The following is an 18,757-nucleotide window of genomic DNA, read 5'->3' as shown; positions in this document are numbered from 1 at the left end:
TGGTGCTTGAGGAAGTGAGATTTGGAAAGAGGTTGAGTAAATTGGGACATTATTGATTAGTTTGTAGGAGAATGAGGCTGAATGATGTGTATAAATTCATTAGAGGTATCGATAGGGTCAGTGCACACAGTCTGGATTGGGGAATCGAGAACCAGAGGATATAGGTTTAAGCATTTTGTGCGTGTTTCTCTGTATTTCTAGCATCTACAGGATCTCCTGTATCTATAAATGAAAGATTATGCTGTTTGTTAAATTTTGGGTAGCACCCATTTGACGCCTCCATTGAGCTCAACATTTTCCTGATGCAATGCGCATTTTTACAACACTCGGGTGCCCAGCAAGCAGCGAGAACGGGCGGTTGGTAACCCCATCGGTGGAGACCAGTCTGCCTTTCATTAGGAAAGGCAGCTTCATTTGCGTCACTAACCTCATAAACCCTGATTACCGTGATGCCCACAAATCCATTAGAATGTGCTCAGTGACTGAATCTTCACAACACTCTCCGACAGGAATCCCAAAGACTTTCACCAAACCTCGATAAACTAGCGCCCATTCTGATACTCCCGGTCCCGGTGTATGAGAGGTCCATTCCAGAGCATTAGAACAGCAGGGTAGGGGCTGAACTTGAGCCTCGGGCTTTTGCATCTTCTGCCCGACGGGAGAGGCCAAACTGACCAAATAAATGCAGTTCAGGCGCAAGATCACAACGAAGCAGATTATAAGGCCAAGAGCCCATCTTGTCATACAAGAGGTCTTTTCAAGAGTTTGATAACAACGAGAGAATATGCCCTTGAGCTTGGTGGTATGTGCTTTTAGGCTTTTGTATCTTGTGCCTGATGGAAATGGGGGAAAGAGAAAATATCCGGAATGAAAGGGGGCTTTCCCCACGCGGCAGGAACATAGACCAGTTCAGCGAAGTCCGGGCCTTTCGGACCAAGATTGTCCGCGAATCTTTTAACCTACTCCAAGATCAATCTAACGCTTCCTTCCTATGTAGCCCTCTCAATTTTTCTATCATCCATGTGCCAATCTAAGGGTCTCTTAAATGTCCCTAATGTATCTGCCTCTACCGCCACCCCTGGCAGATCGTTCCACCCAGTCTCCATGTAAAAAAAAAACACCAGTAGAACAGAGGAGAATTCAGCACAGTATATGGTCTCGGCCACTAGAAATCATCTTCCTCGTACCCACACCGTGGACCCTGCGACAATATTGCAAGCTTTATAAATTCTATCCGCTCAGAACTCCAAGCATGATATGATGCATATTGGAATCAGAAAAGTTAAAATCATTGGATTCAACACTTATTTCCGCAAAAAAAGTTTTATTATGAAACTAGTATGTAGAAAAAGTCATACATAAGACGTTCTGTCAGTTTCCAACAAGGCCATTGTATATATAATATATAGGACGACAGTCAGGTATCAATAAGATTGAAATAGTACAAAGAAAATTTACAAGGATGCTGCCATGACTTGAGGACCTGAGTTATAGGGAAAGATTGAACAGGTTAGGACTTTACTCCCTGGAGAATGAGGGGAGATTCGATAGAGGTATATATCAGTATGAGTGGTGTCGATACGGTAAATGCAAATAGGCTTTTCCCATTGAGACTTGAACTAGAGGTCATGGGTTAAGGGTGAGAGGTGAACTGTTTAAGGAGAAACTTCTTCACTCAGAGGGTGGTGAGAGTGTGGAACAAGATGCCAGCGGAAGTTCGATTTCAACGTTTAAGTGACGTTTGGATAAGCCCATGGACGGAGGAGGGCAGTGATCCCGGTGCTGGTCGATGAGAACTCGGCGAGTCGAAGGGTCTGTCTCCGCGCTGTAGTGCTCCATAACTTTAATATAAAAGGGGCAAGAACTGGACATTTGGAAGGAACTGTCAGCTTTGTTAGGCAGTGACATTGCCGAGTTCCACAGCAGTATAGAAATTCGACATAAGACACACGCCGGCTTTACGGCACCCGAATCGGTGACTTAGCACATCACAACCAGGCGGTTAAAAGTCAAAGGATGTACAGGCAGAGGTGAAGTCATCACACTTTTCTTTATATCTCGCCATTTTCACATTAAAAACATTTAACTTTTGTACAAAACTCTATAAATCCGTTTCTCTTATATACAAAAATAGCTTAATATAATTCAGGACTGATTAGCATAGATACAAATAGATTTTTTTTCCTTTAAACAAAAACCAACAAAGGCTGGAAGCATTCTATATTGAAAATAGTATAAAAGTATCACTTAAAAACAGCTCTTTGTTTGGGTAAAGCGTATTGCGTTTTCTTTAGGAATAGAACGAACACAATACTATTCTTGTGTTAGAAAAGTGATCGGAAAGCTCTTTGCTTAGAAATTTGGTACAAAGAGACCGTCCATAACGGGCAGGTAAAGCTTAAGAATCGTGTGTAGACATCTCCACTCTTGAGTTTGTGACCCGTCGGGGTTGCAGGGTGAGATTTCCCCTTGGGCCAACATGTCAATGTGCACGGTTGCTTTCGCGGGTCGCTTGATGGTCTTCAGGCTATCTGCCGAAGCGACGTGCAAAAGCAATCAGTAGGTGTTGTCCCGTTGCTTCCAGAGTTTGTGTGCCGGGACACTTTCTCCGGGCAGGCCTGGATAAAATACGAGAAGAAAACAATGAGTACAAGTCTTCACACATTGTCTAAACGAGTACAATTGATCCACGGACCCGAATTCCACTCCACTCCCCCGGCAGATTGTCTGTTGCTCCAGATTCCATCCCAATGCAATGAGCTCTTAAAGAACTCCCCCAGCGCAAAGTTTCTGAGAAACAGCCTGCTAACTCGGTCTGTCCAGCTCGGTCTCTCCGAGATGTCTTATGTTTGAATGTCACTGATTCGCATCTCTCGTGAACAACCCAAGACACCCTCCCCGACATACAAACACACACACACACACACACACACACACACACACACACACACACACACACTTTCTCTCTGCCTACCTCTCCCACACACATCGAGCTCCCAGACTAATTGGCAGGCGCAGATCACAGGAGTCGAATTGGTCTTGCAGTAGAATTCCGGCTCTGCTTAGATTGGACTGGCGTTAGGGAGCGGCGGTTCCCAGCAATGTTTTCATGCCATGGACCCCTACCATCAACCGAGGGGTCCGTGGGCCTAGGTTGAGAACCCCTGTTTGAGAGAATGCCTTAGCACACGCATCTGAGGACGAAATTCCGTTCCCAGAAACAGCACTGACCGCCACCACCCCCCTCCCCCGCCACCCGGACTAACTCAGCAGGTCGAGCAGCATCTGCGAAGGGAAAAGGAATTGCCGTTGCGACTGGAAACCCCGCATCAGGACCCGAAGCGTCGACAATTGCTTCCCCTCCATCGATGCTGCCTGACCTGTGAGTTCCCTCCAGCAGTTTGCGCGTTGCTGCAGATTCCAGCATTTGCCGTCTCTCTTGTGTCTCCTTCTATTGGACGAGATGCTTAAAGGGTAGGGGAACCTTCAGTTTGGATCGCTCGCCCCCAAATTGAAATTCGTCCCGTCAGGCGTTAACCAGCCTACCTGCTGCGCAGAGATGGGAAGGAGAGGGTCCCTCAGAACCAGGTGGTAAAGTCCAGCAGCTCTTGCTCCTCGGCACTGAGGGGGTCGCAGGAGGCGTCGTCGGAGGAGCAGGAAGACACGGGCGACCCGGCCATGGAGTTCATCTCGGCCGAGAGGCCGGGCGACAGGAGTCCGGACTGGAAGGCGGCGCTCACGGCGTCGTGCTCATCTAGAAGCTGCTGGAGGGCCCTAATGTACTCCACGGCGGAGCGCAGCGTCTCCACTTTGCTCATCTTCTTGTTGGCGCCGCCGTTCGGGACGTGCTCCCGCAGGGTGGCGAATCCCAGGTTTACCAGCTTCACCCGGTTCCTCTCGCGCTCGTTGCGCCGGGCCACGGCAGCCGGCTGTTGCGGCGGCAGGCTGTAGCCGAACCGGCTGAAGCTGAGGCGCCTCTTGCAGCGCAGCAGCTCGGGGGAACATGGGCGCTGCCTCTTCGCCTGGGTCCTGAGCCTGGCGGAGGCGGGAGGCCGGTGGTGCCCGCCTTCGGGGCTCCCCTCCTGCTCGCCCGGCGCAGCAGCGGCGTAAAGGCAGGCGGACTCCACACACGGCTGCTGCTGTTCAGCGTTCCTGACGCTACTGCCCATGTTGGGCATCAGGTTTGGCAGTAGGAGCCGGAGAGGAGGGGAAGGCAGGCTGCGATGCCCGTAGATTTGGTAAAAGCGCGCAAACTCCGCCGGCGTTGCGCCCTACTCGTGGCGTTCGCGTGCTGCACTGTGCGTTCTTTTGCACTTCACTCCAGCCGCCTTTTATATATATTTTCTGTTTATTGAGGGATTTTTTTTAGCAACTCCCCCCTTTTCTTGGGCACGCTTCTGCTTTGCTGGAGCGCGAATGAAACAGCCGGTGCCCTGGCGCAGCGTTTTGAAACAGCAGGCTTGCGCCGGCGCTCCGCCCACTCAGCAACCCCTCCCTCTGCCGGGTGTCCCGGGCGTGCGCCGGGCGCGTGCCACCCGGCCCCCTAAATAAACACAGCGTCCGCCGGCCCCCTTCCTTCCAAAACAAGCCCCCTCCCCCCCAAAAAATCTCAATAAACTCCAAAAAAGGAGGCTGCAACCACCGTCTCCCCCCCCCATCCCATGTCTTTTGGAAGCCTTAAAGCAAATTTCATAAAAACGTATCTGAATTGTTTAAAACCGGGCTGCGTTGTTTGACTCTTGGGCTCCTAGTACTGGAGAATGCAGCGAGAATGCGTTCTGTACAAGGATTTCAACAGAGGGACGTCGTTTTTGATGTGGTTTTATCTCGGAATGGAAGCAGCTATGCTGATCGGGTCGCTAAATGATTATGGAACAGAACGCGATGTTTAGTGTAGCGCTTGTGTTAAATGAAATGTCCATTATTCCATGCGGAGTCTCCCTGATTAAGAGCGGACTTTGCGTTGTCTGCCTACTGTAATAAAAGCGGGCACTCGTGCAAAAGTATCAAACTCCAGAGGGCACTCAGCGGGCCGAGCAGCTTCTGTGCAGGGAGCAGGGCCGGCGGCGGCACCTCGGGCCGGGACCCTCCAGCCGGACTCCGGATATCAATTTAAAATTGTTGTTTTAACTAATTCATCCATGTATTGGGGGAGGGAGAGGTGGGGGGAGAGGGAGGGAGAGAGAGAGAGAGAGAGAGAGGGTGTGAGGGGAGAAAAGGAGGGGGAGAACAGAAGGGGAGTATAGAAGGATGGAGGGGAGAAGGAGGGAGGGAAGGAGTGGCGGAGGAGATTGAAGGGGAAGGGTAATGTGAAGGGAGGGAGGGCGAGGGAGTAAATGGGGGAGAGGGAGACTAGGAGGGGGAGAAGGAGGGAAGGAGTGGGAAGAGAGGGGGAGAGGGAAAGAGAAGGGAAGGGGGAGGGAGAAAATGCTACCACTAATTAAAAGATCTCGAAATGTTCCTCCCTTTTGCCCGATTTGTCACAGTGACACTGTGCGCTGCCGGCTGGCAGCAGACACGTGCACCGCCTTGCAAGAAAATTAAAGGTCTTTCACGCTTAAAATAAAACAGCCCAGCTGATCATTGGTACAACTGAGAGAGAGTGAAAAAAACGGTGAATTGCAGCCCCCCCGACTCTCTCGCTGTTGACTGTGTACCTCTGACATCCGAGCTGCGGCTCAGTCTCGCTCGGCGACAGTTTTGAAAGAGGCGAGCATTCTATTCAAATCCCACAATCGTTGGCCTTTTATTTTAAAGAAACGAATCTTCCATGGTTTGTCAAGCCATTTCTGACGCCCAATTAGAGCTTTGTGAAGTTTTCTCCGAAGTGGCGAGAAAGGGTTTGGAATATTAAGGCCTGCAGTCGGCCTGATAGTTGATATGACAATGGGGAGCCGAGGTTTGTTTAGAGAGCTACAAACACACTTCTGTTGTCGAAATAAATTTCATTTCCATCAAATAGATCCGTGAACAATGAAGCCAGTGATAAGTAAAGTTCTTTTTATATAAATTGAAAGCTTTGAAAGATTAGCTGACGAAGTTTGAAGCGAGGCCTTCCATTCACTATAGAGATAATTCATTAGAGTTAGCACTGCATATTGTATCGCCCTTAATAATATTACTTTAATCCCAGTAGACACACTGCGCCTGGTTATGTCAACCGCGCTAACCACTGGTTGCCTATGGTAGTGGACGATGGTCAAGTCGAGTGGATTGACGTGCACAGGTACTATGAGGTGCAGGTACTGTGATAAACTTGCTACAACATCATCACAGGCATACCGGTGCAGACAACGCACACAGCACTGCTTACAAAGAAACTGAAGCTGCTGTGTTATCACGGACTTGGCGTGAAGTTTGTTGCTTTGTGGCAGCAGTGCAGGGCAAGAATATAAAACTACGATAACGTTAAATTACACCGTGCAAAAAAAACCTGAATTGTAAAGTCAGTCAGCTCGATTATGGGTACTGTGTCCGTAGTATCCAGGACATCTTCAAGGAAAGAAGCCTCAGGAAGGCAACAACCATTATTAGTGACCCTCTCTTCTCATTGCTACCATCGGGAAGGAGGTACAGAAGCCTGAAGACACACACTGAGCGATTCAGGAACAGCTTCTTCCCCTACGCCATCAAATTTCTGAATGGACAATGAACCCATAAACACTACCTCACTACCTTTTTATTTCTATTTTTGCACAACTTACTTAATATAAACGTGACTGTAATTCATGGTTTTCTCCATTATTATCATGTATTGCATTGTACTGCTGCCGTAAAGACAACAAATCTCACAACATCTGCCAGTGGTATTAAACCTGATTCTGTTTCTGAAAAAGAATAACGAGCTAGTATCCCTGGCCATTCGGAAACCTGATGGCAGAGGGAAAAAAGCTGTCCTTAAAACTTTGAGTATGAATCTTCCGACTCCTTCAAAGTTCAAAGTAAATTTATTATCAAAATACATATGCTGTATGTCACCATATACTACCCTGATCCATTTTCTTGCGGGCATTCACAGCAGAACAAAGAAGTACAATGCAATCAATGAAAAACTACACAAAGACTGAGAAACAACCAAATGAAGACAAACAGTACAAATACAGAGTAAACAATATTGAGAACAGGAGTTACAGAGTCTTTCAAAAAGAGTCTGTGGGTTGTGGAATCAGTTCAGTGTTGAGGTGAGTGAAGTTATCCTCACTGGTTCAGGAACCTGATGGTTGTGCCTCTTACCTGATTGTATTAACGAGAAGAGAGTATGTCCTGGACGATGGGGGTCCTCAATGGTGAATGCTATCTCCCTGAGGCATTGCTATATGTAAGGCTACACATAAAGATAAAAACATACAGAGACTACACAGACACTACGGGACACAAGTCCATGCTGGTACAAGAGGTGATCCGCTGCTGGGGTAGGTTTAAGATGCTGCAGATCACTTCAAAATGTAGTGGACGAAGAGAAATTACTGTTCCTGAACTTCGTGGTGTGGGTTTTGGGCTTCAGTACCTCCTGCCCGATCGCAGCAGCAGGAACGGTGCTGGGGATCGAAACGATAGATGCTGCAATCTGGAGACAGCACCTCCACTTGGTCCGTGCTCTCTTCTCGCTGCTGCCATTAGAAAAGTACAGGAGCTTCTGAACCCTCACCACCAGGTTCATGAACAATTATTACCCTTCAACCATCAGGCTCCTGAACCAGCGTGGACACTTCACTCACAACTCTGAATTGATACCACAAACTATGGACTCACTTTCAAGGACTCCATGTTTTCAATATTTATCGCATATTTATTCATTTTTTCCCCCAGCTCAAGCTAGTAAAGCCTGAGGTACGAGCAGAGCCAAGCACACACATTTCTCAATTTCTGGGAACCTTTGGACTATTCTAGTAGTGTTTAGTATTGTGCCTTCCTGGATATTTACATAAATATTGTAGGCCAAATAGTTTAATGCTATTGTGTAGTGACTTCAGGATGACACCAGTTGTAGATATTACTATTGGAACAATGTATAAATGTTCATGTTCCATAGTCTTTCAGTTTCCTCTTTTAATTCATCATATTCCTGGTGTCTTTCACTTGATTCCTGTATGTTATGTGTGTTTGGAATGGCTTTATCTATTAAGTAAGTTGTTCTTGCTTGTTTATCCTGCATTATTATATCCAGACGGTGTCATAAGCGGGGTGGCTGGGAATGGACCCAAGTGCAAGACACAGACACTAAAATACTAGGGACAGGACTAGGATACAGGGTGAGGGCTAGTACATGGACATGAAAACCAGAAACCCGGAACAGGACTGGATAAGAGAGCCCGGGCTTGGACTCCGAACCAGGGACTGGACAAGGACTGAGAACCTGGGTGTTGCCTCTGGCTCGGACCCCAGAACTAGGCAAGGACGGGACTAGGCTGGCAGGCAGGACGAGGTTGGAGTCTTCAGACTTGAGGCCAGGCTTGGCTAGAGACTTGAGGCCAGGCTAGAGACTTGGGGTCTTGAAGCTTGGCTTGGGGCGAGGCTCGAGGCTTGGGGTCCTGAAGCTCCTCCTGGGCAGAGCATGGTACTCCTGGGCAGGGTGTAGTACTCCACCCGATGCAGACAAGGGACAGAAGGGGACAGAACCAACCACAGGGTAACGGCAATACAGCCTGGCTTACCCAACGGAAGCAAAGGACAGGAAGAGAGCTAGGTACAGGGTGGCTCCCGGTCAAGACTACAGGCGAGACGAGGTGAGAGTTACCAGCAAGACAAGGCAAGGCTTCAGGCAAGGAAACAGAAGGCAGGGGAAGGAATACAAGGAGTAAGGACAAGAACAATCCAGCCCCAACGAGAATCAGCTGCCTCAATTAGTGCTCAACAGGAACAGAAACAAGGTAGACAGGAAAACCTGGAGCAAGGGTCGATGAACTGGACCGTGAACCGGAATACGGACTTCACGGACCGGACCATGACAGACGGTTATTATGGTTTGCTCCATCTGTAATAATGGATCAGTCGTCATATAATTTGTGGGACTCAAGTTACTATTATTATTATCATTATTTATTTTTGTATTTGCACAGCTTGTTGTCATTTGCACATTGTTCGTTTGTCCTTGTGTGCCTGTTTTCATTGCTTCTATTGCATTTCTTTGAACTTACAAGTTCAAAGAATGCCTGCAAGAAAATGAATCTCAGGATTGTATATGATGACAGGAGAGGGAGGAGAGAGGGAGAGGGAGAGAATGTGGATGGTCGTATGAGCAGCTGGTACATATCACAATTCCTGGTTATGTGACCACTGATGCCAGGCAGACAATCTCTGAAGAGTATTGACAATGGCTGGGGTCACCTGTCTTGTAAAGACACTGCCCAGAAGAAGGCAATGGCAAACCATTTCTGTGGAAAAATTTGCCAAGAACAGTTACGGCCATGGAAAGACCGTGATCACCCACGCCATTCGACACCGCACATATTGCTGATGATGAGTATATGGTATGGTGCGGGGAACTGGGTCATTTTGATTACTGTGTGAGGAGGTTGCAACTGCATTTGGAGCTGGCACTGTGTGTGGTGGTTGGTAACATGCCATAAGATGCCATTTTGTATGGAGTATATGTGGTGCAAGCATTGTACGTAGAGGTTGTACTGTGTTTACATAGCAAAGACTCCAACAAATTTCTGCAAATGTATTGAGAGCATTCTGACTGGCTGTGTCACCATCTGTCATGGAGTCTGTGGAGGGCTGCAGACTCAGGGAACTCTGTCAGGTACAGCACTCCCTAACATTCAGAACAACTTCAGAAGGTAATACATCAAGGAAGTGTCATCCATCGTGAACGACCATCACCATCCAGGCCATGCCCTCTTCACATTACTACCATCTTGGAAGAGGTACAGGAGCTTGACTCATACTCAGTTTTTTAGGAACAGCATCTTCCCCTCTGCCACCAGATTTCTGAATGAACATTGAACCCATGGACACTACCTCACTATTCCACTTTTGCATTTAAAAAAATTATTTAAATGTATAACTTGCGGTACATTTTTACGTATTGTACTGTATACTGCTGTACTGAGAGCTTCTGGTACCATGTAACCCAGTACTACCTGTCGTATGGTCGGGTGGTCGGCGACTAAACTGGCTCCCCTGCCAGGCTTGCCTGGTGACTAGGGTGGCTAGACACCCTGCAGGATGAAAAACAAGACCCGTCAAAGGGCGGATGAACCCTCTCGTAGGGTCAGCGGCCATCTAGCAAACACGTGCCGTGAAGCGTGGAAAGGGCATCCCTTGCATCGAAGCTTGGTCTGGCTATTCACTGCGACAGAACTTTCCCCAGCCGTCTTGGAACCCACCATGCCGCTGGATCTGGCAGGGGACGTCGAGAGGGTGGGTCTGGACCTGTGCAACCCCCTACTCACCTAAAATCCATTCACGCATATGCTGTTCCTTTCTGAGGAGTGGGGTACCACCCCACTAACTGACTGAAAAGAACCATCATCATCCTATGGGATGGATAGCCAGAGAGAGAGAGATGCTGCCACAAAATAACAAATTTCACAACATGGGTCAATGATAGTAAAAATTCGGATTCTGATTTTAATGCTGTGTAAGGAGGCTATGTTTTGTTCAAGGAGCTGACCATGTGCTGTGCCTGGAGATCACAAAGCATGCGTGGAATTAAAATAGTGTGAGGAGGGAGTCTTGTGTGTGAGGAGGGAGATTTGTGTGTGAGGAGGGAGTCTTGTGTGTGAGGGGTTAGCGCTGTGCATAGAACTTATACTGTGCATAATGGTCTAGTATTGTACATGGAAGTTTCACCGTGTGTTGTTAAAGGGACTTGCACTATACGTAAGACCCATGCACAACACTATATAATTTACATTGTGCATAATGGTCAATAATTGAGCACAGAAGTTGGAGGTTTAATATCAGGGGCAAATGATTTAAAAGGGACATTCTTCACACAAAGAATGGCTGGTATTTGGAATAAACTGCCAGAAATAGAGGTTGAGATGGGCACATACCAATATTTAAAAACCATCTGAATAAGTACATGAATAGTAGGGGTATAGAGGGTTAGGGGACAAGTGTGGGCAGATGGGACTAGCTTGCTGGGCAACAGAGCTGACATAGGCTAGATGGGCTGAAGGGCTTGTTTCCATGTTATGTGATTTTCTATCTCAATGTGACAATAACAAATCAATTTCCTAATTTATTTTCTGTGAGTTTGACACACTGTATGAATACAGAGCACTCTAGTGGTGTTTAGTGACAGTACAGAGACACCATAATGGCTTTTAAGAGGAATTTATAAGCATGGACAGACAGGAAATGGAGGGATATGGACCATGTGCAGGCAGATGGGAATTAGTTTAATTAAAGATAAGCTTTATTTGTCACCAGTACGTGGAAATGTACAATGAAGTGCATCATTTGCGTCAACGACCAACACAGTTCGAGGATGTGCTGGGGGCAGCCCGCAAGTGTCTTCATCCTTCTGGCGCCAGCAGAGCACGTCCACAATTTACTAACCCGAACGTCCACATCTTTGGAATGTGGGAGGAGACTGGATCACCCGGAGGAAACTCACGCGGTCACGGTGACAACGTACAAACTCTTTACAGTGGTGGGAATCAAAATCTTCCACGAGTGCTGTAAGGTGTTAGGGAAGCCGCTACACTATGCTACGCCTCGCGTAGGCACAGATACGGCGGCCAAGGAGCTTGTTGCTATGTTGCTCTGTACTGAAGTTGCTACAGTTGCGGTTCTTTGATACCGACTTTCCTGTGGCACTTTGTGTGTGTTGCTTAGATTTCCAGCATCTGCGGATTTTCTCTTGCCGTGTTTCCATGGTGGTTATACGCTCTGTGTGGAGCGCGGTGGCGTGGGGCTGTGCAGATCGCTAATGCCTCTGGGGCTGTGTGTGTGTGTGTCTGTGTGAGTGTGTATGTGTATGAGCGTGTGCCTGTGTGTGTGTGTGTATCTGTGTGTATGTGTTTCCGTGTGAGTGTGTGTATATGTGTATGTCTGTGTGAGTGAGTGTGTATACGTGAGTGTGTATTAGTGTATGTGTGCATGTGTGTGTATGAGCGTGTGTGTGTGTGTCTGTGTGAGTGTGTATATATGTGTGTATGTGTGCATGTGTGTGTATGAGCGTGTGTGTGTGTGTCTGTGTGAGTGTGTATATATGTGTGTATGAGCGTGTGTGTGTGTGTGTGTGTGTGTGTGTGTGTGTGTGTGTCGGGCGCGTGTCCCATTGTCTCCCGCGGCCGGAGACACCTCGCTCCCCGGACTCTGCGATGCGCAGACCAGGGGCGAGGAGCCTGCAACAAATATCACCTCAAACCCGCCTCACCCCCTCCCTCCCGTCCCCGACCCTCCAATCCCTGGGGGCTTCACCACAGGTTTTGTTTGAAACACGGCAAGTAACAAAGCACAGGGAGCGGGGAGAGCGGGACGGGCTCTTTCACACACAGTAACTTTAACCCCGTGCATTCCGAGAGATTTGGCTGTTGAAATTGCAGCACAGTTTATTCACGATTAGATTCGCGCCTCACCGATTTTAAACATCAGCTTTATATTTCGAGACGCTTCAGTCTAAGTTTAAATAATTCAGTTAAATCTGCCGAGGAACGAAGCTATTCTCGTTCCGGGTTCCTGATTAAAACTGACCCGACTTTGATTGCTTGGGGTTACTTCGAAGCCATTGCCCTCCAACCCATTAGACATAATAGCCGTGTTAGGCCATTCGACCCGTCGAGTCTGCTCTGCCATTCCATCACGGCTGATTTATTATCCCTCTCAACCCCATTCGCCTGCCTTACTCCCCGTAACTTTTGATGTCCCGACTAATCAAGAACCCTTGAACCTCCGCTTGAAATATACCCAATGACTTGTCTCCACAGCCGTCAGTGACATCGAATTCCGCAGATTCACCACCCTCTGGCTAAAGAAATTCCTCCTCATTTCTGTTCTAAAACGACGTCACGCTGTACCCTCTGGTTCTAGACGCCCCCCACTATGGGAAGCATCCTCTCCACATCCACTCTAAGCACTTAATCATTCCCCCACTTTAACGCAATGTTAGGCACCCCACCCCCTCCCCATTGAATTTAAAGTTTCCTTCCAGCTGTTATGTGTAAGTCCTTTTGAAAGCGTTCTGAGCAAATTTCAAAGTCAAGCGGGTCCACATCACACACGGACACTCAATAAATCCATGTATTGATTCTCTCCATCACACATGCCTCCTTTTGGCAAGAGTACTTGTTTGACTACGCTTGTGTACAGTTCGGAGAGCGAGAGATGGAAAGCTGTTTGGCACGGGGGGGGGGAACTTAAAATTTATGCCCAGTCAGAACTGCAAGAAGCCATAAAACGAAATGAACGCGTTGCTATGGACTACCCCGTTTTCACAGAGCTGGCTTCTGTTTGTCTTTTACAACCACGACTTTCGAGAGCGGCAGGTGCGGACACACAGGTGCACTCTGCCTTCGTATGCAAGATAAATACTGTGTCTTCCCGATCTAATTTACTGCATCGATAAACGTGACGAGCAATTATTGGAGAATTCACAAGATTCAGGACACCTACCGTCACCTCTAACGTGAAATATCTGCCATCTAGTGGTGAAGGGAAATACTGCAAGCTTCCTTGGAGCTGTCCAGGGTGGTAACGACAAATTCCGATTCAGATTCATTTAACACATATACACTGAAAACATACAGTGAAATGCATCGCTTGCGTTAACACCCAGCAGAACGAAGGATGCGCTGGGGTCAGCCCGCAAGTGTCTCCACACATTCTGGCGCCAAAAATTTTCATCAAAACAACGAAAGCACCAAAAATAAAACAAGCCCCTCTCCCCTTCTCTCCCCTCGCATTCCCTCAAACACACAGATACATACAGGTCTCCAATCCCAGAACTGGCCATCTCTGTCCTCCAGCAGGTTAGTTCTGTAAGAAGATGGTGCTATGAGAAGAGTTTAAAAGGAGACAGCTTTGCAGAGCCAGTGACAGAGTAAAGGAAGACAGAGTAGGAGGGCTTTGGCTCAATGGGGCTTCGGCGATAACGGGTCGAGGTGAGGTAGGTTGCCTGTGTAGAATACAGACAGAAAGTATGCGTGTGAGGCCAGTGTTCTGTGCTCGGTGTCAGATGTGGGAAGTCCTGCTGACTCCCAGCCTCTCGGACGGCCACATCTGCGTCAGGTGTGTCAAGCTGCAGCTCCTTAGGGACCGGGTTAGGGAACTGGAGATGCAGCTCGATGACCTTCGTTTGGTCAGGGAGAGTGAGGAGGTGATAGAGAGGAGCTATAGATAGGTCGTCACACCGGGGCCTGGGGAGACAGACAAGTAGGTAACAGGCAGGAGAGGGAAGGGCAGGAGTCAGATACTAGAGAATACCCCAGTGGCTGTCCTCCTTAACAATAAGTAACCTGTTTGAGTACTGTTGGGGGGGACGCCCTACCTGAGGGAAGCAACAGTGGCTGTGCCTCTGGCACAGAATCTGGTCCTGTGGCTCAGAAGGGTAGAAAAAGGAAGAGGAAGGCAGTAGTGGTAGGGGACTCTATAGTTAAGGGGTCAGACAGGTGATTCTGTGGAAGCAGGAAAGAAGCACAGATGGTAATTTGCCTCCCAGGTGCCAGGGTCCGGGGTGTTTCTAATCATGTCCAAGGTATCCTGAAGTGGGAAGGAGAACAGCCAGAGGTCGTGGTACATATTGGTACCAATGACAGAGGCAGGAAAAGGGAGGAGGTCCTGAAAGCAGACTACAGGGAGTTAGGAAGGAAGTTGAGAAGCAGGACCTCAAAGGTAGTAATCCCGGGATTACTGCCTGTGCCGCGCGACAATGCGTATAGGAATAGAATGAGGTGGAGGATAAATGCATGGCTGAGGGATTGGAGCATGGGGCAGGGATTCAGATTTCTGGATCACTGGGACCTCTTTTGGGGCAGGAGTGACCTGTACAAAAAGGACAGGTTGCACTCGAATCCCAGGGGAACCGATATCTTGGCGGGAAGTTGTGCAAAGGCTGTTGGGGAGAGTTTAAACTAGAATTGCTGGGGGGTGGGAACTGAACTGAAAAGACGAGGAAGGGGTGGTTGACTCACAAATAGAGAAAGCTTGGAGGCAGTGCAAGAGGGAGGATAAGCAAGTGATAGAGAAGGGACACGCTCAGACCAATGGTTTGATCTTGTGTCTATCTTAATGCAAGGAGTATTATGAATAAGGCAGTTGAGCTTAGAGCGTGGATCAGTACTTGGAGCTATGATGTTGTGGCCATTACAGAGACTTGGATGGCTCAGGGGCAGGAATGGTTATATCGAGTGCCAGGCTTTAGATGTTTCAGAAAGGACAGGGAGGGAGGCAAGAGAGGTGGTGGTGTGGCAGTGTTGATCAGAGACAGTGTCACAGCTGCAGAAAAGGAGGAAGTCATGGAGGGGTTGTCTACGGAGTCTCTGTGGGTGGAAGTTAGAAACAAGAAGGGGTCAATAACTCTACTGGGTGTTTTTCATAGACCACCCAATAGTAACAGTGACATCGAGGAGCAGATAAGGAGACAGTTTCTGGAAAGGAGTAATAATAGCAGGGTTGTTGTGGGAGATTTTAATTTCCCAAATATTGATTGGCTTCTTCCTAGAGTGAGGGGTTTAGATGGGGTGGAGTTTGTTAGGTGTGTTCAGGAAGGTTTCTTGACATAATATATAGATAAGCCTACAAGAGGAGAGGCTGTACTTGATCTGGTATTGGGAAATGAACCAGGTCAGTTGTCAGGTCTCTCAGTGGGAGAACGTTTTGGAGACAGTGATTAGAATTCCATTTCCTTTACCATGGCATTGGAGAGGGATAAGAACAGACAAGTTAGGAAAATGTTTAATTTGGAGTAAGAGGAAATATGAGACTATCAGGCAGGAATTTGGAAGCATAAATTGGAAACAGATGTTCTCAGGGAAATGTACGGAAGAAATGTGGCAAATGTTCAGGGGATATTTGCATGGCATTTTGCGTAGATATGTTCCAATGAGACAGGGAAAGGATGGTAGGGTACAGGAACTGTGGTGTACAAAGGCTGTTGTAAATCTAGTCAAGAAGAAAAGAAAGGCTTATGAAAGTTTCAGAAAACTAGGTAATGATAGAGATCTAGAAGATTATAAGGCTAGCAGGAAGGAACTTAAAAATTAAATTAGGAGAGCCAGAAGGGGCCATGAGAAGGCCTTGGTGGACAGGATTAAGGAAAACCCCAAGGCATTCAACAAGTATGTGAAGAGCAAGAGGATAAGATGTGAAAGAATAGGACCAATCAAGTGTGACAGTGGAAAAGTGTGTACTGAACTGGAGGAGATAGCAGAGGTACTTAATGAATACTTTGCTTCAGTATTCACAATGGAAAAGGATATTGGCGATTGTAGGGATGACTTACAGCAGACCCAAAAGCTTGAGCATGTAGATATTAAGAAAGAGGATGTGCTGGAGCTTTTTGGAAGCACCAAGTTGGATATGTCTCTGGGACTGGATGAGATGTACCCTAGGCTATTGTGAGAGGCAAGGGAGGAGATTACAAAGCCTCTGGTGATGATCTTTGCATTATCAATGGGAATGGGAGAGGTTCTGGAAGACTGGAGGGTTGTGGATGTTATTCCCTTATTCAAGAAAGGGAGTTGAGATAGCCCAGGAAATTGTAGACCAGTAAGTCTTACTTCAGTGGTTGGTAAGTTGATAGAGAAGATCCTGAGAGGCAGGATTTATGAACATCTGGAGAGGCATAATATGATCAGGAATAGTCAGCATGGCTTTGTGAAAGGCAGGTTGTGCCTTATGAGCCTGATTGAATTTTTTGACAATGTGGCTAAACACATTGATGAAGGTAAAGCAGTACATATAGTGTTTATGGATTTCAGCAAGGCATTTGATAAGGTACCCCATGCAAGTCTTTTTGAGAAAGTAAGGAGGCATGGGATCCAAGGGGACATTGCTTTGTGGATCTAGAACTGGCTTTCCCACAGAAGGCAAAGAGTGGTTGCAGACAGGTCATATTCTGCATGGAGGTCGGTGACCAGTGGTGTGCCTCAGGAATCTGTTCTGGGATCCCTACTCTACGTGATTTTTATAAATAACCTGGATGAGGAATGGAGGGATGTGTTGTTAAATTTGCTGATGACACAAAGGTTGGGAGTGTTGTGGATAGTGAGGGCTGTCACAGTGGGACATTGATAGGATGCAAAAGGGGGCTGAGAAGTGGCAGATGGAGTTCAACCCAGGTAAGTGTGAGGTGGTTCATTTTGGTAGGTCAAATATGATGGCAGAATATAGTACTAACGGTAAGACTCTTGGCAGTGTGGAGGATCAGAGGGATCTTGGGGTTCAAGTCCATAGGACACTCAGAGCTGCTGCACAGGTTGACTCTGTGGTTAAGAAGACATGCGGTACATTGGCCTTCATCAACCGTGAGATTGAGTTTAAGACCTGTGAGGTAATGTTACAGCTACATAGGACCCTGGTCAGACCCCACTTGGAGTACTATGCTCAGTTCTGGTCATCTCACTACAGGAAGGATGTAGAAACCATAGAAAGGGTGAAGAGATTTACAAGGATTTTGCCTGGATTGGGGAGGATACCTTATGAGAATAAGTTGAGTGAACTTGGCATTTTCTCCTTGGTACGACAGAGGATGAGAGGTGACCTGATAGAAGTGTATAAGGTGATGAGAGACATTTGTCCTGTGGATCAGTGGCTTTTTTCCCAGGGCTGAAATGGCTAGCACAAGAGGGCACAGTTTTAATGTGCTTGGAAGTAGGCACAGAGGAGATGTCAGGGATAAGTTTTTTATTGACAATAGACACTTCGGTGGTAAGAATGGGAAGGCAGATTATTATCTAAATGGAGTCAAGTTAGGGAAAGGGGAAGCACAACGAGATCTAGGTGTTCTTGCACATCAGTCACTGAAAGCAAGCATGCAAGTACAGCAGGCAGTGAAGAAAGCTAATGGCATGCTGGCCTTCATAACAAGGGGAGTTGAGTATAAGAGCAAAGAGGTCCTTCTGCAGCTGTACAGGGCCCTGGTGAGACCACACCTGGAGTACCGTGTGCAGTTTTGGTCTCCAAATTTGAGGAAGGACATTCTTGCTATTGAGAGAGTGCAGCGTAGGTTCACAAGGTTAATTTCCCGGATGGCGGGACTGTCATATGTTGAAAGACTGGAGTGACTGGGCTTGTTTACTCTGGAATTTAGAAGGCTGAGAGGCTTATTGAAACATATAAGATTATTAAGGGATTGGACACGCTGGAGGCAGGAAGCATGTTCCCACTGTTGGGTGAGTCCAGAACCAGAGGCCACAGTTTAAGAATAAGGGGTAGGCCATTTAGAACGGAGTTGAGGAAAAACTTTTTCACCCAGAGAGTGGTGGATATGTGGAATGCTCTGCCTCAGAAGGCAGTGGAGGACGTTGATGAGACTCTGAAGAGGCACATGAATGATAGAAATTGGAGGGTTATGAGTTGTGTAGGAGGGAATGGTTAGAGGGTTAGCCTAACATACTTTCTGGTAAGATGGCAACATGATTGGATGCAATGGCTTCTATGGGGCCATCCAAAGGTGTTATTGTCTTTCTTAAGCAGATTTGTTATGATCACAAGACCCTGCTGGACATCAAGAACATAAATTATGGCAGATCTACCCTATCGGTGAGTTACACACATCAAAGTTGCTGGTGAACGCAGCAGGCCAGGCAGCATCTGTAGGAAGAGGTGCAGTCGACGTTTCAGGCCGAGACCCTTCGTCAGG

At 47.4% G+C, this 18,757-nt stretch overlaps 1 protein-coding gene across 1 annotated transcript; it reads right to left on the bottom strand.

Annotated features, from left to right (window-relative positions):
- Nucleotides 1-3,578: 3,578 nt before the first annotated feature.
- Nucleotides 3,579-4,169, bottom strand: ascl1a (achaete-scute family bHLH transcription factor 1a). The gene has a single exon (XM_072269286.1). It carries the CDS (start codon nucleotides 4,167-4,169, stop codon nucleotides 3,579-3,581), a length of 591 nt encoding a protein of 196 aa, XP_072125387.1.
- Between the last annotated feature and the right edge of the window lie 14,588 nt (nucleotides 4,170-18,757).

Source organism: Mobula birostris, chromosome 9 (assembly GCF_030028105.1).
Source record: "Mobula birostris isolate sMobBir1 chromosome 9, sMobBir1.hap1, whole genome shotgun sequence".
Classification (NCBI taxonomy): Eukaryota; Metazoa; Chordata; class Chondrichthyes; order Myliobatiformes; family Myliobatidae; genus Mobula; species Mobula birostris.
The sequence above is the reverse complement of the archived record's forward strand: the minus strand, read 5'-3'. Positions and strand labels throughout refer to the sequence as shown.

What these genes read in the sequence shown, in the direction of transcription:
- ascl1a (XM_072269286.1), bottom strand. Translation starts at nt 4,169, where the DNA reads ATGGGCAGTAGCGTCAGGAACGCTGAACAGCAGCAGCCGTGTGTGGAG.